Source organism: Rhinolophus hipposideros (genome assembly GCF_964194185.1).
Source record: "Rhinolophus hipposideros genome assembly, chromosome: X".
Classification (NCBI taxonomy): domain Eukaryota; kingdom Metazoa; phylum Chordata; class Mammalia; order Chiroptera; family Rhinolophidae; genus Rhinolophus; species Rhinolophus hipposideros.
Window position 1 is genome coordinate 78,912,432 of NC_138046.1, and position 23,591 is coordinate 78,936,022.

General features: G+C 34.0%; 1 protein-coding gene across 24 annotated transcripts in view; it reads left to right on the plus strand.

Moving 5' to 3' along the window:
• Positions 1-23,591, plus strand: part of ATRX (ATRX chromatin remodeler) — a 255,985-nt gene that overhangs the window by 63,582 nt on the left and 168,812 nt on the right. For 4 of the 24 annotated variants that reach the window (XM_081043762.1, XM_081043777.1, XM_081043759.1 and 1 more), the window contains 5 exons: positions 1,041-1,154; positions 5,194-5,303; positions 6,933-7,000; positions 7,313-10,392; positions 14,970-15,042. In XM_081043762.1, the coding sequence (XP_080899888.1) occupies positions 1,041-1,154; positions 5,194-5,303; positions 6,933-7,000; positions 7,313-10,392; positions 14,970-15,042 (3,445 nt within the window). The remainder of the gene's footprint in view (positions 1-1,040; positions 1,155-5,193; positions 5,304-6,932; positions 7,001-7,312; positions 10,393-14,969; positions 15,043-23,591) is intronic. The other 20 variants (XM_081043764.1, XM_081043766.1, XM_081043778.1 and 17 more) reach the window with 8 other exon arrangements.

Below are 23,591 nucleotides of genomic sequence, written 5' to 3' on the forward strand. Positions count from 1 at the left end.
TGCTGGATAACAAAGGCACATGGTTCAGGGCAGCAGTCCCTGGCAACTACCGGGTTTTCCTTTCTTAATTGTTGCTGATAATTCCCAATTACTAAGCCCAGCAATGTAGATAAATGTGAGACCTGGACCCTTTTTACTCTACCCCTGCTTTATTTGCTCTTGGGAGATTATAATGAAAACCGAAATTAACAACCTCTCTCTTTTAGTTCACATGTTTCATAGCTAAGAAAGTACATTCTTTCTAAAATATTTCCATAGGGACCAACGATTGATGCTATTATACAGTTTATTGTTAGAGCACTTGAGCTAAAGTATCTTAAAGCAACCTTCGGTTTAAAACTTTTTGAGGATTTTGCAGGGTGCTGAAACTTTGACATACTAGTTGGGAAATGTCTCAGAATAGGTACAGCAAGCAGTAATAGCAGAATTAACTTCTCACGTTGTCCCCCACTATTCTCTTTCAAAGCAGTATAAAACAATCCTTAAAAATCCTTTTCTCACTTTGTAAGTTGTATAAATGTCTAACCACTATGCTGTACACCTCAAACTAATATAATATTAAATGTCAACTATAATTGAAACCTTACGAAAAGAAAAAATAGAGAAAGAAACCTCAGATCTTTTTCTGAGTTTATGATATGGATTATGAGAAGAATAGGATATCTTTTTAAAATTTTCCCTTCTGGTCATTTTATTTTATAAACTCTTTATGGAACTTAGCATGGATGTTCATATTCAAAACAACTTTGATGATAGTTACCATAAAAATTCAGAACTGGGCTGAGGCTTTCTGCTTTATTCACACATTTACGTTATAATCAGTTCATAATACCTCCCTCCCCCAGTAATCTGATTGTTCACACCTGGCCCTTTTACTATTTCCCTGTTTTATTTACTCTTGAGAGGTCCTTATACAAGTATTGAAAGCTTGAAAAAAACAAAACTAGGTACCAGCAATGTTGGCTTTATCTGAACTGAAGTCTTGTACTTCACTTGCACATTTAATATGTGTAATGGTTTTTTAAATGAAATCATTCTAGGTACAGTGATTGTACAACCAGAGCCAGTGCTGAATGAAGACAAAGATGATTTTAAAGGGCCTGAATTTAGAAGCAGAAGTAAAATGAAAACTGAAAATCTCAAAAAACGCGGAGGTAAATACAAGTGAAAATGAAAACATGAGTTTAAATTGCTGTTTATGACCATATTGGAAAATCTGATGTGCTTACTAAAAATACCTCCACTTTTCTGCCCATTGTTTATTGAAAGCACTACTTAAAAATAATTTCTGTTTCTCTCTGAGCTCTGAAGCAGAAAAGGTTAAACACTTTATGAAAAACCTTTGCCTTCAGTGGCTGTTAAGTTATCTCAAGAAGCTTAGCATTTCCTTCGTTCACATATTAGTTCTGTAATGCCTATATGCCAGAATACCATATATTTCCTCACCCCAAAAGAATTTCAGATTTGGACAAAACCTGCCTGTGGGCCTATCTTCAGGTAACTTTGTACGTAACTAAAACATTGTTTCACAGAGCGGTGGACATCTGCATTACTGTTACCTGGGGTGCTTATTAAAAGTTCAAGTTCCTTGACTCCACTCCTAACAAATGAGAATTTCTGGGGATGATGTCAAAAACATGCCCCAGTTTTTTCTTATGAAAATTGAAGTTGGAGATCTATTGATCTAAGGAAAGCAATGCAGAGATGAGTAGGAAAGAAGGGAGCTAGAGTTAGTAACCTTCCCTCTATCTGTCTGAGCCTCCTCTCCCTTTGTCTGTCTACCCTCGCTTACTTATACACACAACCATATTGGCTAATCATCTGTAGAAAGTTAGCCTAAGGAGGATTCATTTAGAAATTTATGACATTGGTGTATGTGTCCCACTTGTTGGTGATTTTTAAATAGTGCCTATATGTATTTTTTGGGCAGATTAACAGCCAGAATCAATGACTATAAAAGGAATGAATCTCTAAAAGATAGAACTTGACACTAAATTTCTAAGTAGAAGTGTAATGGAAGTGTGTGTGTTTGATATTTATCATGTTAATTGTGAAATTATAGCATAGTTCCTACATTGATGACATCTTGTATAGATTTTTATTTCAGTGCTCTATGATTAGCTTGATGGAACTACTAAAATGTATCTGTATTTATAAAACACATTATCAGTTTTCAGGTTAAATATTTCATTAGGTTGTTGGAGAAATTCAAGGAAATGTTGTTTAGTCTTTTATCCACAAGGGGGTGTTCTACCCCTTTCAAGCATAAGGAAGATTTATTGAGAATCTAGTTCATAGTAGGGAAAATGCTATTGTAGTAACAGAGCTCACCAAAGCTAAGTAGTATGTTTAAAACAAGAGAATCAGCAACTGGAAGGTGATGGTAAGGACCAGGAGCAAGAGTTTCTTATTTTTTCTGATCATAGGTCCTATGTAGAAGACAGATAATTAAGTGTACTGCATTGTGTCAACATTAATATCTATTAATAAATGGTGTCTTCTGGGGAGGGACTCTGGAGCAGTCAGTGTCTGAAATGTGGGTAAGAGCTGAAAGGTTATAAAAATAACAAAAGTTGTTGGGGAGGGTGTTCCTAGTGCCACTTTTCTATGGTGCTGGTGTTTGCTCTGAGCTGATATGTTTCTGGAACATTTTATTAAGTGTTCTGTGTAAGAGTGTTTATATCGTGCTTATCTTTATAGCCATATAGTAGTACTTAAATCTTTCACGTTAGTTTTTGTCTTAATGATTTGTTACATTTTTAAGCTGTCAGAAATCACACAGGAAAGTTAACTGTGTTTACTTATACACACATGTATGAATAAACTAGTGATCTGAGGAACTGAATTGCTAGTTAATATTTACACTTCCAAGGAAAGTTAGTTCCAAAATCGAAGCCTAATATAGGAAACTTTCAAGAAGGTAAACTTCATATATAAAACATCCTTATATTAATTTGAAACAAAATTAAACACGAAGATATAACTATATTGACCATTTATAATCCACTGTTTGTTAAATATCATAGCCTGTTGTGACATGCTTTCTCCAGTTTGTTAGAAAATATATTTTACAACTGATTTTTCTATATGACACAATAATTTTGTTCTCTTTAAAATATTAAAATATATTGAGCTCAGAAATAAAAATGCCTCTTTTCTATTTATGCACTGTATTATTATAATCATTAAGATATTTCATGACTAAAAATAAAAACTTAAAACATACACATATAGAAACAAGTACAGAAAGTAACATTTCAGTGTTTTATAATATTTGCTTCAGATCTCACTTAAATAAAGTTTCAGTCCTACTCTCATCCATTTCCCTTTCCTCCCACCCCTAGGTAATGATTATCCTGAAGTTTGTATGGATGTGTGTTTCCATGCATATTTTATATACATATATTTATTCATAAAGCATTTATTTTTCATTTAAACATGCAAAATAGTATGCTGTATATATCCTTTTGCAACATTTCTTATTCAACATTGTTTTTTAATGTATCCATGTCAGTAAATGTAAATTTAGTGTTTTTTGCTATTTTTTCACAGCTCTGTAGAATTATGTTGTACTATGAGTAAACCACCATCCATTTCCCAAATGTGAAGTTATTTTCAATTTTTTGTTTTCAAATGTCCTAATTATTGCTGCAGTGAGTATCCTCTGTGTGATTCCTTGTGCACATGTAGGAGAAATTCTCTAAAGTATCACCTGGTTTTGTTTAATTCTTGAGTGATATATGTTCAAAAAGCACATAGCATCGATGCTTAATAAATACTAACATTGGATGAACATTCAAACTCTAGCTTTTATTTATCTTGTTAGTTTAGGAGTGCACACTGTGTATTTGTTTCTGTTAATACAAATACAAAATATAGGAATACTTAAGATCAAACACTAATGCAGGGCAATATGATTTAAAATACAATATTAGCAGCTTGTATAGTAAATCTTCAAATTCTCTGTGTTTTCTGGAAAGTATGATTGTGCCCTTATACCATGGATAAACTTTTTTAACCTCTGCAAATAAAAATGTTTGTGATAATGTTTGGGTCCATGGTTCGTTGGACCTTCAAAGTAAGAAAAATACAAAATAGAAACTTAAAAGGTGAGAAGTGTATGTGTTGTTTTGTCTTGTTTAGGGATAGAGACAAAGTTTGTATTTTTTTTTTTAGTTCCCTTTTATTTGTGAATGCAGCCATTTTCACTGACCTCTTTTGAATCATAATCTGCCATCTTATTTGGATCAAGTTCTTGGTTGCACATCAGAATCATCCATAAAATCGAAAAAAAAAATGTCTAGGCAATTCCCATTCAGTGGTTTAGGGTTGGGAATGCTTAGCTCTTGTTTTCAGAAAGATTCATCAAGTGATTCTAATGTTCAGCTCAGATTGTGAAGCAGAACTGCTTGAAGCAGAACTAGGGGTGAGAGTGAGCCAGGAGAAGTTTTCTCTTACTCTTTGTTGTAAAGGTTATCTTCAGTCTGTTTTCCTGTAGATACTGTGGAATGGACTGTGCCTCCTTCCCCCACCTCCCAGCCCAGCCATTCTGAGATTTTGCTGCCAAGATAGATGTACCTGGAAGTCTTACTTGGAAATAGTAGACAGTGTTGATATGAAGTGCACAGAGGAATAGACAGAGAGAAGGCAGCTTAGTGGGGATTGTGGATAGTACTCTTGTAAACCTTAGAAAAAAATTGGTAATATAAAACAATCAGGTCTTCACATACTGTATTGAAAAGATCTGTGCAGACAGTTCCATGTTGAGAGTAAAAGCTTTATGGCATACCTAACTTAAGTATAGGTTTGCAAAAGCATCTATTCCATATATGTCACTTGCTTCCCCATTCTTTCAGAACCGATATTGAATTTATTTGCAAAGCAATAGCAAAATGAAAAAGAGCTCTTGCCCTTTATTTTCAGAACTTCTTTTGTGGAGTCTCTTCATGTTATATCAAGTTGTTGTGAGAAATAGGGTTTGCATTTGTAAAGGGAAACAAGTTAGAATTCGTAGCTCTGGAATTTGCCAAGATTGTCATGTTTTTAGTAAGTTTAATTAAATTATTAACCTTTTAACTTGTGTCCAAAATGTCATTTTCCCAAGGATTATGAGGTATTAATTTCCAATGCAAAATGCTGACTAATGTAAATATCTTTTTGTATGTGTGAATAACAGTTACTCCTTTCTCTTAGAAGATGGGCTTCATGGGATTGTAAGCTGCACAGCTTGTGGACAACAGGTCAATCATTTTCAAAAAGATTCCATTTATAGACATCCTTCACTGCAAGTACTTATTTGTAAGGTATGTAATGATCTGATGATGAATCATTCCACAAATAACTAAATGCTTACCATACGTCCAACTTTTGGTGCACAGTGTCAGAATTTTGGTACACAGTCGTGAAAAAGATGGAAATTGTCTCTGCCCTTAGATTGCTTATTGTAGTGGGGAAGACAGATTCTAAAAAGCCTGATTAGTGCCACGATAGTGGAGATACTGTGTACTCTGGGAACACAAAGGAAACCTGTGTAATTTGGAGTTGGGTAGGGGGGCTTTATCATGGAGACGATGTAAACTGGTATATCTGAAATAAGAATTAGCCTGGTGAAGTGAGATTGGTTCAGCATATTCTAGGGAGAGGCAACATGGTGTTCAAAGGATGATAGGTGAGGGAGAGTGTGGTGTCTTGGAAAATCTGAAGAGTGTATGTGTTTACACACATACATTTTTTATAACTTGCCCTCTTGTGTACCCTAATTATCTATATCTAAACTCTGTGGAGTGGGGTTTTGACGTAACTTGGAGATAATAGAATTAAAAATGCTTAGTTCGTGTCTAAGATAGTTTCAACAGTATATGTACACTTTTTAAAAGTAATACCTTGGAGTTTATTGTAAATATCTGTAATATCAGTGTTATGGTTTTCCTAGTTCATATTGCTAAGATTAATCCTGCATTAATTTGTTTTGCAGTAAATTACCTCCTTGAAATGCAGGGAGAGACCAGACTTTTCTCAAGAGTTCTGATTCTAGATCTTATATGCATTTTTGATAAATATAGACCTACTTAAATGTACTAAATTTACTTCCTCCTTTAGCAATCTTTGTCCCTCCTTTCCTTGAATTCAGTTCAGCCAGGAACCTATTTAGGATACATGTTGTAGCCTCTAGTTTTAAATTGTGACAGCTGAATTTCATATTGCAGGATTTGGAATATGCATTCCCATTCTCTTTTCTTATAAATATGATTGTTTGTTTGTTTGTTTGTTTTTTCCACCAAGGACCAGTCTGTTGAACCTAGCCCATTTCAGTAATAAATAGTTTTCACCTGTGGACATGGAACCTTCCCTTTATCCAGTCCCAGTCAAAAGGAGTTTAAAGTCAGTCAGACTTGGATTTGAATTCTAGCTTTGTCTCTTACTAATTGTATGACTTTAGGAGATTTATTTACATACTAATGAACCTTAGCCTTTATTCTCCAATTGGGCATAATACCTCCGATCTTGTAGGTATTTTGAGATTTAAGATAACGTAGGATAATGTTGCTTAGCTGTACAACAGTAGCTGTTTATATATGATGACTACTAAATTTATTAAGTAGCAACAACACCTAATGCATTTTTATATAGAGCTTTAGTAGCTAGTCATATGAAATCAGAAATTTGCTTTACCAAAATCTTTTATAAACTTTTATATAAGGAATAATGGGCTCAATGATATGGATATCTATTTCAAGGTATTAGTTTCTTGAGCTATTCCTTTGTCTGGAAAGTACTAGTATTGAGTAGTTCAGTGTTTTTGCTTTGATTGTCTAAAATATAGGCCCACACACATATTCCTTTTACTTTTTTAATGACTTAAAAAATCAAGTTTTTATCCTGTATGCCACCAATTTTGAATAAAATTTCCTTTTCCCCTTTTCTTTTAATAGAATTGCTTTAAGTATTACATGAGTGATGATATTAGCCGTGACTCAGATGGAATGGATGAACAATGTAGGTAAGTAATACCTCAAGATGAACTAAAATTCAGTGTTGTCTACTTTTTTTTGGGGGGGGAGGGATTCTTACATAATCTGTTAATAGATCCATTTTTGGTAGTATCATTGTTGATGTCTTTAATGGAAGATTGTTCTTTTCCCCAAAGCCTGAGGTTTATGTCTGTTTTAAGTTTTTATTAAAGAATAAGCAGATGACCTAAATTGCTTTTCTATTAAAATTGATGGCAGGAAATTTTAAATTGCTTTAATAATGAAAAGATTTAAAATGAGTTTGATTTGGGAATAATATTTTAATCTTTAAATAATTTCAGATGGTGTGCAGAAGGTGGAAACTTGATTTGTTGTGACTTTTGCCATAATGCCTTCTGCAAGAAATGCATTCTGCGCAACCTTGGCCGAAAGGAGCTATCTACGATAATGGATGAAAACAACCAATGGTATTGCTACATTTGTCACCCGGAGCCTTTGTTGGACTTGGTTACTGCATGTAACAGCGTATTTGAAAATTTAGAACAGTTGTTGCAACAAAATAAGAAGAAGATAAAAGTTGACAGTGAAAAGAGTAATAAAGTATGTGACCATACATCCAGATTTTCTCCAAAGAAAAATAGTTCAAATTGTAATGGAGAAGAAAAGAAATTAGATGATTCATGTTCTGGTTCTGTAACCTACTCTTACTCAGCACTAATTGTGCCCAAAGAGATGATTAAGAAGGCAAAAAAACTGATTGAAACCACAGCCAACATGAACTCTAGTTATGTTAAGTTTTTGAAGCAGGCAACAGATAATTCAGAAATCAATTCTGATACAAAGTTACGTCAGCTTAAGGCTTTTAAATCTGTGTTGGCCGATATCAGGAAAGCTCATCTTGCATTAGAAGAAGATTTGAATTCAAAGATTGAAGGTTTGGATGCTATAAACAAAGAGAAAAATACCAAAGAGCATAAAGTCATAGAAGCTAAGTCTGAAACAAAAGTACAAAAAGGAGAAAAATCCTGTGCTTTGGAAAGGAAAGATACTTCAAAATCAGAAGCCAAACTGTCAGGAAAGCAGGTAGATAGTGAGCGCATGGATCAGAACATTCTAGAAGAGGAACAAAGAGCCAATCAAAGTACCAGTGGTGACAATAAGAAATCTGGTAAAAAGGAAGAACCTCAGTATGAACCTGCTAACACATCTGAAGACTTAGACATGGATATTGTGTCTGTTCCTTCCTCAGTTCCAGAAGACATTTTTGAGAATCTTGAGAGTGCTATGGAAGTTCAGAGTTCAGCTGTTCACCAGGGTGATGGCAACAGTGGCACTGAGCAAGAACTGGAGAGGTCTTCTGTAAAATTAAATATTTCTTCAAAAGATGACAGAGGAGGTATTGAATCAAAAACTACAACAAAAGTAACAAAAGAATTATATGTTAAACTCACTCCTGTCTCCCTTTCTAATTCCCCAATTAAAGGTGCTGATTGTCAGGAACTTCTACAAGATAAAGATGGCTACAAAAGTTCTGATCTGAGCTCCAAGCCAGAGAACTGTGGACTTGGACAGGAAAAAAATGATAATGAGTATTTGGCTGAATGTGAAGTTCTGTTACCTTCAGAAGAATCTGATCTTCGAAGATCCCCACGTGTAAAGACTACACCCTTGAGGCGACAGACAGAAACCAACCCTGCAACATCTAATTCAGATGAAGAAAGCAGTGAAACAGTTACGGAGAAACAAAAACTGTCAGGTCCAATGAGAAAAAATGATAAGCGGAATTCTTCTGACAGTGCTATCGATAATCCTAAACCTAATAAATTGCCTAAATCTAAGCAGTTAAATATTGTGGATCAAAATTCAGATTCTGATGAAATGCTAGCAATCCTCAAAGAGGTATCCAGGATGAGTCACAGTTCTTCTTCAGATACTGATATTAATGAAACTTATACAAATCATGGAAAGACTTTGTATGATTTAAAGACTCAAACAGGGAAAGATGATAATCAAGGAAAAAGGAAACGAAAAAGTTCTACTTCTGGCTCAGATTTTGATATTAAAAAAGGCAAATCACCTAAAAGGTTTATAGTTTCTAAAAAGAAACGAAGAAACCGGTCTGATTCTTCCAATTATGACTCAGAATTAGAAAAAGAGATAAAGAGCATGAGTAAAATTGGGGCTGCCAGAACAACCAAAAAGAGAGCTCCAAATAAAGAAGACTATGATTCTTCCGAAGATGAAAAACACAGCAAAAAAGGAATGGCTAATCAAGGGCAGAAAAGTTTGAAGGCTGCACAAGAAGGGTCAGCTGATGATCCTGAAAGGAAACAGGAGAGAGACAAGTTTTCTTCAGCAGAAAGCACAGTGGATAAAGATAAGACCAACTTAGATTTAAGTGATACAGTGTCAAAGAAGGAACAGCCTGTTGTTTCTTCTGATGGTGCTGATGTGCCTTCTTCTGGGAAAGAGGAGAGTTTTAGTTCTCCAGAAGACAAAAATATTGCTGAAACTAAAGAAAAGAGTAAGCATCTGAAAACTGAAACGTGTGAGAAAGTACAGGGTAGCTTATCTGATGTTGCTGAGAAGTTCTCAAAGAAAGAGCACAGTGACGATGCCTCTGAAGATGATAAAAAGAAGAGCAAAAAGGGAACTGAGGAAAGAGAGAAGAAAACTACAGATTTGAAGAAAAACGTAATTAAGATGGAACAACAGTATGAATCATCATCTGATGGCCCTGAGAAATTACCTGAAGGAGAAAAAATGTGTCCTTTTCCTAAAGGCATGAAACAAAATAAGAATGGCACAACTGATGGGGAAAAGAAAAGTAAAAAGATAAAAGATAAAACTAAAAAGAAGGATGAATTACTTGCTAATGCTGAGAAGTTACAAGGGAAAAGAGATAGTTGTGATTCTTCAGAAGAAAAAAGGAGTAAGAATGTAGCATCCAGTAGAGAGAAGAAAAGGTGCAACTTGTCTGAAAAAAGTCCAAGGAAAAGACAAGATTGTTCATCATCTGATACTGAGAAATATTCCATGAAAACAGATGGTCGTGATTCTTCTGATAAGAAACTGAAGCGAATAGAATTGAGGGAAAGACGAAATTTAAATTCAAAGAGAAATACCAAGGAAGTACAAGGTGGCTCATCATCAGATGCTGAGGAAAGTTCTGAAGATAATAAAAAGCTGAAGAAACAAAGAACTTCAGCTAAAAAGAAGGCAGGCAATGTTAAGGAGAAAATGAGAAACTCCCTAAGAACAAGCACTAAAAGGAAGCAAGCTGACATTACTTCCTCATCTTCTGATATAGGAGATGATGATCATAATTCTGTAGGCGAAGGGAGCAGTGATGAACAGAAAATTAAGCCTGTGACTGAAAATTTAGTGCTGTCTTCACATACTGGATTTTGTCAATCTTCAGGTATGCAAAAAATAAATAAAATGCAATTTTTACTTATTCTCTCTTGAATAACTACATTATTTAATTTCCTTAACGTCTTTCTCCATTTATTTTTATGCCATCATTGGAAGATGTTTCAAACATTGTTAGTATTCTGTATCAAGTATACCAAGTTTGTTGGGTAAATAACAAAATTTCTTTTTTTTTCTTTTTTTATAATAATAACAAAATTTATTTCCCAATATTTAATGCTTTTTCTCTAATGTAATGAATAGTAGTTTATGAAGGAAAATCAGACTGGTGCCAGTAGTTCAGTAGAGATTTATTCATGTAATGGAGATAGGTGCTTGGTACTGGTATAACATGTGAATGGTTTAACTGCTTTACCATGCATATGACTTTTTAAATTGGACAGAATAACTCTGTGTTCCATGAAATCCTCTGAAAAAAATTAGATTTACTTCATTGAAACTTTTTGCTGATGCTCATCAATTTTTTTTTCTAATGACATGAACAGATGTTTCTGTCTTCAGTACTAACGAAATAAAGGAAGAAAGAAATCCAAAAAAACTAGATGGATTACCCTACCCTGATGAGATACAGCACTAGGAATTAGGGTTTGGGTCAACCCAAATAATGATATTCCACCCCGTCCCCAAAAATTATGAAAATAATTTTTATTATTGCTGTTCTGACTAAAATCAGTTGTATAATGAATATAATCTTGTCACTCGTTGTGTTTTTTTAAGTCACTAAAACCTGTCAGTTAACCATGGACACTTGAAATTTATTTCAAAATTTTTATAAAGTAGAATTCCACTTATAACTGTGTTTCATTCCTTATGTTAGGATTTTCCATTTATCCCAATTGGATTTTAGTGGAATTAACTTGAATCTTGCTTTTTAATCTTTACATTCCTGTTATGGAGTAATGATGTAATCAGTTGATTTGAAAACCAAGTCTGACATGCATGGTGTACTCAATGTAATGCTCTGCTATATCACACGCCTCGAGGGAGCTCTGCTTGTATTCTATTGTAACTACAGGTCCTCAGTCCCTGAAATTCTCGGGCCTAATGTGTTTCAGAATTTTCAAATGTTTGGTTTTCAGGGAGATAATATAGAGTGGTTACCATATGTTGTATAATAGCTCCGTCAGGGCCTGAGGGAACACCCCCATAATCAGACACATTAGTATTTCTGTAGCAAAACATGAACATTCACACTTAGAAGAATAAACAGTTCAGATTGGTTTTTGCTGCCAAATAAACTTTGGCACCACTTTACATAACGTTTACAGTTTGAGAGTATTTGGATTTCAGAATTGTGTATAAGAGATTGTGGACTTGTATTCAAAACACAATCCAATAGTTACTTGGATATCAAATCAATGTTTTCACTATCAAGTTAGTTGAGAAAACTTTTATTAAGGATTGGTGTATATGAGAATAATTAATTATAATTAGTTACGTGGAGTATTCTCATTACCATATTCTAGGCTAGTGAACTAATCTTAAATTTGGAAGAGTGGTTTCCATGATTAAATATCTTCCCTAGTGAAACCAACATGCTTAATTAATTTCAAATACTAATTTTCATTTCCCCAAATATCATTTTATTTGATATATATGTGGATATCTATGATACACTTCTCATGTTTGGAACTATTAATTCCTAGTGTGATAAATAATACCTGTTCAGATTTTAAGAAGAGATGGCAACATATGGCAGATACTCAGAGGGTACATTTCCCAGTAATTCCTTAACCCAGCATTAGTCTATCATTGTGTTCCATTTTGATTTATGTAACTTCATTTTGAAGGACCAGTGTGCTGATGGGGAAGTGAACTTTTTCTCATGTATATACCCAGAGAAACCTTGGGAATTCAGCACTGCATCAGATGCCAGTCTCTCAACTATTTGGTGGAACCAGCCTTGTTCAGATTTTGTTAATCCTGGATATTTCTTGGGACTGATTAGATAAAAAAAAGATAAATTTGCTAGGGAGTTAACACATCTGAAAATTGGACTTTGTCAGTAGAAAATCTGAAGCAGAAAAGAATATGAAGGGCATTGAAAATAAGCACTGTAAAAAGTACTCTTTTTCAAGGTAAGGTTGGGTGTAAGCCAGTGATGTAAGTGGCATTCCTTAAGAATTTGCTTGGATGCATATATAAGCATGCTACATTTATTTATTTCTGTAACACATCCAACTTAATTTTGGCGACATTTTTAATGAGCTCTTAAAAAACTTCCCCTGCTTTCATGAATTTAGCGGTTCTAGTTTATTCAGCAATAGTTGGGTATCCTGTTATGTGGTACAACATTTTCTTAGAACTTGGGGCTTGGGAATGCCATGAGCAACCAAGAGTAAGAACATGGTTGTAGAGATTGCAGTCTAATGAGCAAGATAGACATCGATAAACCATTTTTTAAACAAAGAATAGAAGAAGAAAGATACAACATTAAAATGGGGCGATGTGATAATTGAACCATTTAGTTTAAATATTGGAGGAAGACTTAAAAGAAAAGGTAGCATTTAATTCAATTTTGAAGGATGGGGTCAATTTTAAAAGATGTAGTAAGGCAAATGACAGTACTGTTACTAGTAATATTTCATTTGAAGATTGGTCTGTTTGAATGAGGTATTTATTGTGAGTTTGCTAAGATATTGTGCAATTTATTTTTGCCTCTCTATATTTAGTGTATTTCTGTCCTGAACCTGTAGCTGTCTGCATTCTTTATGGATTTTTTCTTCTAACGTTTTCCCCAAATATTTTATTATGAAAAAATTTAAATATACAGAAAGGTTTCTTCTGTTAACATTGTACTATATTTGCTTTATCACCTATCTGTGTATTCTTCTGTTTGTCCATCAGTGTAAGTAACTTTTTTTGCCCTTTTAACTATTTTGAAATAATTATAAATTCATAGGAAGTTGCACACAAAAAATGTACATACATGGACAATGTGGATACCCCTTATTCAGTTTCCCCTAATGGTAATATCTTGCATAACTATAATACAGTGTCAAAACCAGGAAACAATATTTCTTCAGGTTTCACCAGTTTTATATGTACTCATTCATTTTTGTGGTGTCTGTATAAACATAGTCCTGTGCAATTGTATTGTGTGGCTTTGTACTAGATCACACAATTAAGTTCGGGAACTTGTTGCAACAATGTTGCTAACCTTTTTTGATATCAGAGGGATCATTCATTATGAATTTGTACCAATTGGATAAACAGTTAACCATGTTTACTGTTTGGAAGGGTGGAAAAGACTGTGAAAAAGTTAGACGACCTGAACTTTTCGCCAGCAATTCATGGCTCTTGCATCACGACAATGCACCAGCTCACAAGGCACTGTCTGTGAGGGAGTTTTTAGCCAGTAAACAAATAACTATTGGAACACCCTCCCTCCTCACCTGATGTGGCCCCCAGTGACTTCTTTCTTTACCCGAAGATAAAGGAAATATTGAAAGGAAGACATTTTGATGACATTCTGGTCATCAAGGGTAATACGACGACAGCTCTGATGGCCATTCCAGAAAGAGAGTTCCAAAATTGCTTTGAAGGGTGGACTAGGCGCTGGCATTGGTGTATAGCTTCCTAAGGGGAGGACTTTGAAGGTGACCATAGTGATTGATATTCAGCACTGAGGTATGTAGTACTTTTTCTAGGATGAGTTCGCGAACTTAATTGTCAGACCTCGTAAACCATCACCACAACCAAGATTGAATTGTTCCATTACCATACGTTTCTTTTGTGCTAAACCTTATGCACACCTCATGCTGATCCCCATTCTTAACCCCTAGCAACTGTTGATCTGATTTTATCTCTGTTATTTTGAGATGGAATCACGAAGCATATAACCTTTTGAGATTGGCTCTTTTCACTCAGTGTTATTTATGCTCTTGAAATTTTGGATAAATTGCCAAGTAAATAGTAAACATCAGCGTACTTCTCCCTAATTACTTCAGCATATATGGTATGAACAAGAGTTTAATATTTAAGTTTGTTTTTGAGGTATAATTTACATATAATGAAATGCACAAATCTTAATTTCTTTAGATTTTTAATCAAAGGATAAAAATGTTGCTTTTTTATAAGGAAATCAGTTTTACTGTACTTGAATGTCTCTAATTCCACTCATGAATACAATACAAATTCAAGTATATTTTGAAATTACTTGGTATTACTCAAATATCTAGCAATTTTTCTGTTCTTCAATGATACGTCTGTTAACTGTAAACGTAAAACGGATCACTATAAAGCTTATTTCAGCAAGAAACTTACGCTAATGTTATGGCTAATGATACAGACTTGTTACCAGAGGGATGAGCTTCAAAACACTTGTGCTCTGGGAAGACACTGTAAAATAAATAAGATTCAACTGACTTATCACTTTACTGCTGGCACTTCTTAAATTTACTGCTGGCACTTATAAATTCTTTTTAACCATGTTTTAGATCCCAGAGTATAGTGTAGAACCCACTAGTTGTTTTTGAAGTTTTAGACTTTTAGATTTATTTTACATGGTTTTACGTACATAGGTAAATTAAAACTAATTTTAAGTGTACTTTTTTTCCCCTCAAGGAGATGAAGCCTTATCTAAATCAGTGCCTGTCACAGTGGATGATGATGACGATGACAATGATCCTGAGAATAGGTATGATTCCATCTGTAAGCACTTTAAAACATACCCTAAGCATGGGCAGAAACACTGGCTATGGAACCGTAAGCTGGTTGTAAAAACCAGGAGTGCCTGCCTAAGAAAGGCCAGAAAATGGGCTAAAACCCGAAACCTTAAGAGGGAGTGTAGGATGTGTTGTTATAAATACAGCACTATAGATTTTATGTTTTCATGTAAACTGATAAGTTTGAGAATATTTTAAGTTTGACAGATTATTTTATTGATGAAAGTAAATCATACCTCAGTAAATTGGTGACAAAAAACATCTCTCCATAATATGATTATTATTTTTAATTGCCATACAGTATGGTGGTCCTATTTATTAAAACCTGTTCATGTGAAAAAAAGGAGATTATTCAGATATTTAAGATTAAGAAATCACTTTCAAAATTAGTATCAATTTACATAGTGTCCAGACTAATACAGATTTTAAACATTTTTTCAAATAAAATATAAGTAGACAGTATGATAGTATTAGCTCTGATAAGACATAAACAATAGCTTTAAATGTAAACAGTGTATCCTGTACAGATTTATTTAACTAAGGGATGGCTGGGAGAAGGAAAAAATCCAAAGGGACACCCGTATGTCATCAATGAAGAATAAAGGAAAACAAAGGTGTTAAAGAATATAACCATATGTTTTTACATACCTTTTAAACCTTTGCTAGACTGTGGTATACCCCATACTCGTCACCTTTCAACCAAGTGTGGTATGGTGGATGAAATTTTGGAATAATGGGGATAAGAATATCTGACTTATATTTCTAAATTTTCTAACACTGGCTGTAGGATCTTGGGCAAGTGACTTAACTACTCTTCGCCAAAATTTTCTGATCTCTGAAATGAAAGGGCTGGATGAAATTTTCTCTGATTAATCCTATCACCAAAAATCTGTAATAGATCTGATGGTTTTACTAAAGAGTACTATATTAACTGTCCATTTATTCCCAATAGTAAGCTCTAGTAGTAAGAGAATATACATGTAATTTTTGTGTCATAATTTTTTAAGAAATTAATTTTGAGTTAGTCAGTGCTGTGGGGACAGCTGTTGTTCTTGCTCAGTTTTATATCTAGCTGGTGCTGATGGGTTTTTCCGTTTCACAGATCAGCGTTCTCCCAATTAACAGGACAATGTTTTTATTAAGGTTACTGAGCAGTTCTATTTTGCACTTTTGAATAGAGCTTAATCATGGCTACAAAGACTCAGATGCTGCTTACATACTTATATTTTGAATGTATATCCAGTTATTTTATGCGATAGTGGTGAGGTACAGAATGGAATAGTAAGAGTATACATTTTATTTATGAGGCATTTTATATAGGACATAATCACAGCTAGATTATGAAAGCATTTAAAAATGTATTCTTTCGAAATGCGTTAATTCCTTTTCACTTTATGTTACTGTTTGTTTTCCTGTAACACATGAGACTTCAAATGTTACTGAAAGGCTAATAATGTTTGAAACATGCTATATCCTAATTTAACTGTGCGTAGTAAGCCTTAATTTTGTATTTAACCACCAAATGAGAGTGTCATTAAGGTATGATAATTTTTTATTTGTGATAGAGCTTGTCAACATATAAACCTCATTTTCATTTTTTAAGTTACTTTATCGTATCTCTCTGGAACTGGACAATATTTTAATTAATTAATTTAATTAAATTAATTAAAGGAAGGTACCTTTAATTCTGTCTTGTATTTGTGATTGGAAAATGCAGCCCTGATAAGTACTTTTGAAAATAGTTGAATTTTATCTTGAGCATATTTTTCTTTATACTCAGTTTAATGTCACTTTATAAAATATACGGTTAATAACTTGTTTCATGTTCAGGATACCAAAGAGGTTATCTAATACCCATGGATTATCTAATAATGGGGGTACAAATACCTTCTTGAACCATTTTAGTATAGGCGATGTATTTGAGTATATTTAAATACCCTCTGAGAAGCTTTTAGAAATTTACAGATGATGATTAAGGCTTGGAATTACTTTTACCAATTTCACAGTTTTAAGTAGGATGTATTTTGGTAGATAGCATATTGCAATTGTGCACAAATATGTACACAGTTTTAATTGTACATAAATTGTGTATAAACTTCATATATGCTTCCTAGAAGTATTATAATACATTTTCGATGTTGATGTTGTGGAGAGGTAAATAGTGCTTTAATGCAAATGCTCAGTTAATTGGATGCAATAAATTTCTATAAAACTTCTTTCTTGTTCAAGCATTTCATTTTAATTATAATGCATCTTTTCATGAAAGTAGAAAGAGTTTGTTAGAAACAAGATATGCAGGCTAGTTTTTAGCCAAAGAAGTTTTGGTATTTCTGAAATTGAGGAAGTAAATGCTTTATAATTTCTGAAACACTTGTATGTGACATACACTTTATATATGATTTATATACTTACATATTTGTGTGAAAGTTCTGCAATAGAGTTCACTGTTATTCATCTTTCTTCATTTTAAGCTATATAGCTTTTGAGGTAATTAAAAAGACTTAGCTATGTCCTGAATATTTTAGTAAGTGTGAATAAAGTTTCTGTTATTTTAGCATACTATTATTGTAGCATCATTCTTATTTGAAAGTAAATGTATGCTATTGTGAGCTAGAATGGTCTAACTTGTAAATTCTATGTAATTGCATTTATGTAATAAACAATAAAAAATATAGGTTGACAGATTCTTTTTTTTAAGTTAAAGTTTATTGGGGTGACAATTGTTAGTAAAATTACTTAGATTTCAGGTGTACAATTCTGTAATACATCGTGATATATGTATATCCCATTGTGTGTTCACCAGCCAGAGTCAGTTCTCTTTCCATCACCATATGTTTGATCCCTTTTGCCCTCATCTACCACCCCCCAACTCCCTTACCCTCTGGGAACCACTAAATTATTGTCTGTGTTTATGAGTTTTTGTTTTTTCATTTGTTTGTCTTGTTCTTTTGTTGCTTTCAGTTTTATATACCACATATCACTGAAATCATATGGGTCTCGAACTCTTCTGACTTATTTCGCTCAGCATAATAATCTCAAGATCCATCCATATTGTCGCAAATGGTACCATTTCATCTTTTCTTATGGCAGAGTAGTATATTCCGTTGTGTATATATATCACATCTTCATGATCCAATCATCTACCAAAGGACACTTTGGTGGTTTCCATGTCTTGGCCACCGTAAATAAAGCTGCAATGAACATTGAAGCACATATATTTTTACAGAGAAATGTTTTCAGTTTTTTTTGGGTAGATACCCAGGAGAGGAAATTTTGGGTCATATTCTGTTCTTAATTTTTTGAGGAACCGCCACACTGCCTTCCACAGCAGCTGCACCAGTCTGCATTCCACCAACAGTGTGTGAGGGTTCCTCTTTCTCCACAGCCTCTCCAACACTTGTTACTATTTGTCTGAATGATAGCCATTCTGACTCGCGTGACGTGATACCTCATTGTGATTTTTATTTGCACTTCTCTGATGATTAGTGATGTTGAACATTTTTTCGTGTTTCTATTGGTCATTTGTATTTCCTCTTTGGAGAAATGTCTATTCAGGTTCTCTGCACATTTTTCATTTGGGTTGTTTGTTTTTTTCTTCTTGTTGAGTTGTATGAATTCTTTATACATTTTAAATATTAGCCCCTTATTAGAGGTGTTTGCAAAAGTCTTCTCCCATGCAGTTGGTTGCCTCTTTATTTTGTCAATGATTTCTTTTGCTGTGCAGCTTTTTAGTTTGACATAGTCCCATTCATTTATTTTAGCTTTTACTTCGCTTGCCTTTGGGTTCAAATTCATAAAATGCTCTTTGAACTCAAGATCCATAAGTTTGGGGCCTATGTTTTCTTGTATGCATTTTATTGTTTCAGGTCTTATGTTTAGGTCTTTGATTCATTTTGAGTTAATTTTGGTACACGGTTACAGATAGCAGTCTAATTTCATTATTTTGCATATGGCTTTCCAATTCTCCGACAGTTTCTTTCATTACTTTTTTTGGTTGAGCTTTTTAGGAAAAATATAAATAGATTATATTTTCTGTAACAGAATTCACTTCATATTTTATAGCTTAGGCTTTATGTACTTTTTGGAAAAGTTTTTATTGGGGAATATTTGGGAACAGTGTGCCTTTCCAGGACCCATCAGCTCCAGTTCAAGTCATTTTCAATCTAGTTTAGGGGCGCGCAGCTGAGCTCCAGGTCAAGCCATTGTTTGCAATCTAGTTGTCAAGGGTGCAGCTCACTGGCCCATGTGGGAATTGAACCAGTGACCTTGGTGCTATGAGCACTGCACACCAACCTCTGAGACAACTGGCCGCCCAGGCTTTATGTACTTTTTGAAAGGGAGAAAAACACTACCAGTTTATCAGGTTATTTAAATTATATATGTAACTATATTCTATTATTTTATCTTAAATGTTTTTTTAAAGAGTACACAGCCTACAGTGGCCCATTCGGGGACTGAACCGGGAACCTTGGTGTTACTATTTCTAGCACTATGTTCTAACCAACTGAGCTAAGTCTCCACCCCAAATTATACAATCAGTTATTTAAATGTGCTATTATGTTAATGGTGCCTTTCAAATACCTGTTGCATTAAATTGATTCTTTCGTCGAAAGGACCTTTATTCGCATAATTTTTTTATTATGGTTGCTATTGTGCAGTAAGGCTGGCATTAAAACTGGATTATGATGACTTAATATTTTCAATATAAACTGGGTTATTTTGACTAAAAATTTTCTCATAATGTCCTATATTTTAATACCTGTACTGTGAAATAGCCTCAATAACAAGATGATAGTGTTCAAGTTTAACAGTGTTAGTGAGGAGAATAATTAAATCAGGCTTGTCTTTAGAGTTTGCATTCTAAACAATCACTGAAGAGTCCATTACCCCTGAAAAAAGAATCATTTTTGTAATATTCTTTTTTTTAAATTGGTTTTTGGTATACAAAACAATGTAATAGATGTTTACATCCTTCACAAAGTGGTAACCCTCCCCTCCCAATCTAATACACCACTGACATAGTATATAGCTATTAGAATTCCATTGACTCTGGTCCCTATGCTATAGTCCCATGTTCTGTGTGTGGGAGGGAAATATATATATATGTGTGTATATATATATACATATATATATACACACACACACATTAGAAAAAACTAATATATAATATATATGTATTATATTATATATATTATGTAGTATATATTATATATTTATTTACAGTTGACATTCAACATCATATACATATATTAAAAAACTAATATATATATAATATATAACATATATATTATATATATTATATATTTAATTATAGTTGACATTCAACATCATTCAGCATCAACTTCAGGTGTACACTGCGGTAGTTAGATATCTACACAGTCCATGAAGTACTGTCCTTAATAAGACAAGTGCCCATCTGACTGCCCATAAAATCTTTACATTATTGATTATATTCCTCAAAATCTATTTTATTTCCCTGTGACTGTATTGTGACTAGGACTCTGTACTTTTTTTTAAATTAAAGTTTATTTTGGTGACAATTGTTAGTAAAGTTACATAGATTTCAGGTGTACAATTCTGTATTACATCATCTATACATCCCACTGTGTGTTCACCACTCAGAGTCAGTTCTCCTTCCATCACCGTATTTTTGATCCCCTTTACCCGCATCTACCACCCACCTCCTCGCTTACCCCCTAGTAAACATTAAACTATTGTCTGTGTCTATGAGTGTTTGTTTCTCATTTGTTTGTCTTGTTCTTTTGTTGTTTTTGGTTTATATACCACATATCAGTGAAATCATAGGGTTCTCTGCTTTTTCTGTCTGACTTATTTCGCTTAGCATTATAATCTGAAGATCCATCCATGTTGTCACAAATGGTCCTATTTCATCTTCTCGCTGAATAGTATTCCAATGTGTATATATACCACAACTTCTTTATCCATTCATCTATCGAAGGACATTTTGGTTGTTTTCATGTGTTGGCCACCGTAAATAAAGCTGCAGTGAACATTGGAGCACACATGTCTTTATGGATAAATGTTTTCAGATTTCTTGGGCAGATACCCAGGAGAGGGATTGCTGGGTCATATGGTAATTCTATTCGTAATTTTTTGAGGAACCTCCACACTGCCTTCCATAGCGGCTGCACCAGTCTGCATTCCACTAGCAGCATATGCGGGTTCGGTTTTCGCCACAACCTCTCCAACATTTGCCATTATGTTGATGATAGCCATTCTGACTGCGGTGAGGTCATATCTCATTGTGGTTTTATTTGCATTTCCCTGATGATTAGTGATGTTGAGCATTTTTTCATATGTCTATTTGCCATTTCTATCTCCTCTTTGTAGAAATGTCTCTTCAGGTCCTCTGCCCATTTTTCAATTGGGTTGTTTGTTTTTTGTTGTTGAATTTCATGAGTTCCTTGTATATTTTGAATATTAGCCCCCTATCGGAGGCACTGTTTGCAAAAATGTACTCCCATTTAGTTGGTTGCCTCTTTATTTTTTCGATGGTTTCTTTTGCTGTGTAGAAGCTTTTAAGTTTCATATAGTCCCATTCCTTTATTTCAGCTTTTATTTCCCTTAACTTTGGAGTCAAATTCATAAAATGCTCTTTGAACCCAAGGTCCATAAATTTAGTACCTATGTTTTCTGTGCAGTTTATTGTTTCAAGTCTTATGCTTAATTCTTTGGTCCATTTTGAATTAATATTGGTACATGCTGACAGACAGCAGTCCAGTTTTCATTCTTTTGCACGTGGCTTTCCAATTCTGTCAGCACCATTTATTGAAGAGACTGTCTTTTCTCCATTGTATGTTTTTTGCTTCTTTGTCAAAAATTATCTGTCCATATTTATGTGGTTTTATTCCTGGTTCTATTCCATTTGTCTGTGTGTCTATTTTTCTGCCAATACCATGCTGTTTTAATCATTGTAGCCCTGTAGTACAAGCTAAAGTCAGGGAGTGTGATACCTCCAGGATTGTTCTTTTTTTCTTAGGATTGCTTTGGCAATTCGGGGTCTTTTTGGTTTCACACAAATATGATGATTTTTGTTCAGTTTCTTTAAAAAATGCCATTTTAATTTTGAAGGGGATTGCATGAAATCTGTATATTGCTTTGGGTAATATGGCCATTTTAACTATGTTGATTCTTCCAATCCATGAGCACGGAATGTCTTTCCACTTCTTTGTGTCTTCTTCAATTTCTTTCAAAATGTCTTACAGTTTTCAGCATATAGGTCCTTCACATCCTTGATTAAGTTTATTCCCAGGTATTTTACTCTTTTGCTGCAATTGCAAAAGGAATTGATTTTGTATTTCTTTTTCTGAGATTTCATTGCTAGCATATAGGAATGCAATGGACTTTTGTACATTGATTTTGTAGCCCGCAACTTTACTGTATTCGTTGATTGTTTCCAATAGCTTTTTGGTGGAGTCTTTAGGGTTTTCTATATATAGCATCATGTCATCTGCAAAGAGTGATAATTTAACTTCTTTATTCGCAATGTGGATTCCTTTTATTTCTGTCTCTTGCCTGATTGCTCTGACAAGGACTGCCAACACTATGTTGAAAAGCAGAAGTGATAGGGGACAGCCCTGTCGTCTTCCTGAACGTAGAGCAAAGGGCTTCAGTGTTTCACCATTAATTATGAGATTAGCTGAGGGCTTGTCATATATGGATTTATTATGTTAAGGTATTTTCCTTCTATACCTATTTTATTAAGTGTTTTAATCCTAAATGGATGTTGCGTCTTGTCAAATGCTTTTTCTGCATCAATTGACATAATCATATGATTTTTGTCCTTTATTTTGTTTATATGATGTATCACATTGATGGATTTGCAGATGTTGAAACATCCTGTTCACCCGGGGTGAACCCCACTTGGTCGTGATGAATAATCATTTTAATGCATTGTTGTATTCGATTTACTAGAATTTTGTTTAGGATTTTTGCATCTGTATTGATCAGAGATATTGGTCTGTAGTTTTCTTTCTGTGTGTTGTCCTTACCAGGTTTTCATATCAAGGTAATGTTGGTCTCATGAAATGAGTTAGGTAGTACTTTCTCTTTTACAATTTTTTGGAAGATTTTGAGCAGGATTGGTATTAGATCCTGTTTGAAGGTTTGGTAGAATACACTAGTGAAGCCTTCTGATCCTGGACTTTTGCTTTTGGGAAAGTTTTGGATGACTGATTCAATTTCGTTACTGGTGATTGGCCTGTTTAGATTTTCCAATTCTTCATGGTTCAGCCTTGGAAGGCTACATGTTTCTAAGAACTTCTCCATTTCTTCTAGGTTATTGAATTTGGTGGCATATAGTCCTTCATAGTATTCTTTGATGTTCCTTTGTATGTCTGTGGTGTCCGTAATAACTTCCCCTTTTTCATTTCTGATTTTTAATTACTGTCTTCTCTCTTTTTATCTTAGTGAGTCTAGCCAAGGGTTTGTCAATTTTGTTAATCTTTTCAAGGAACCAGCTCTTTGTCACATGAATTGGTTCTATTGTCTTTTTGTATTC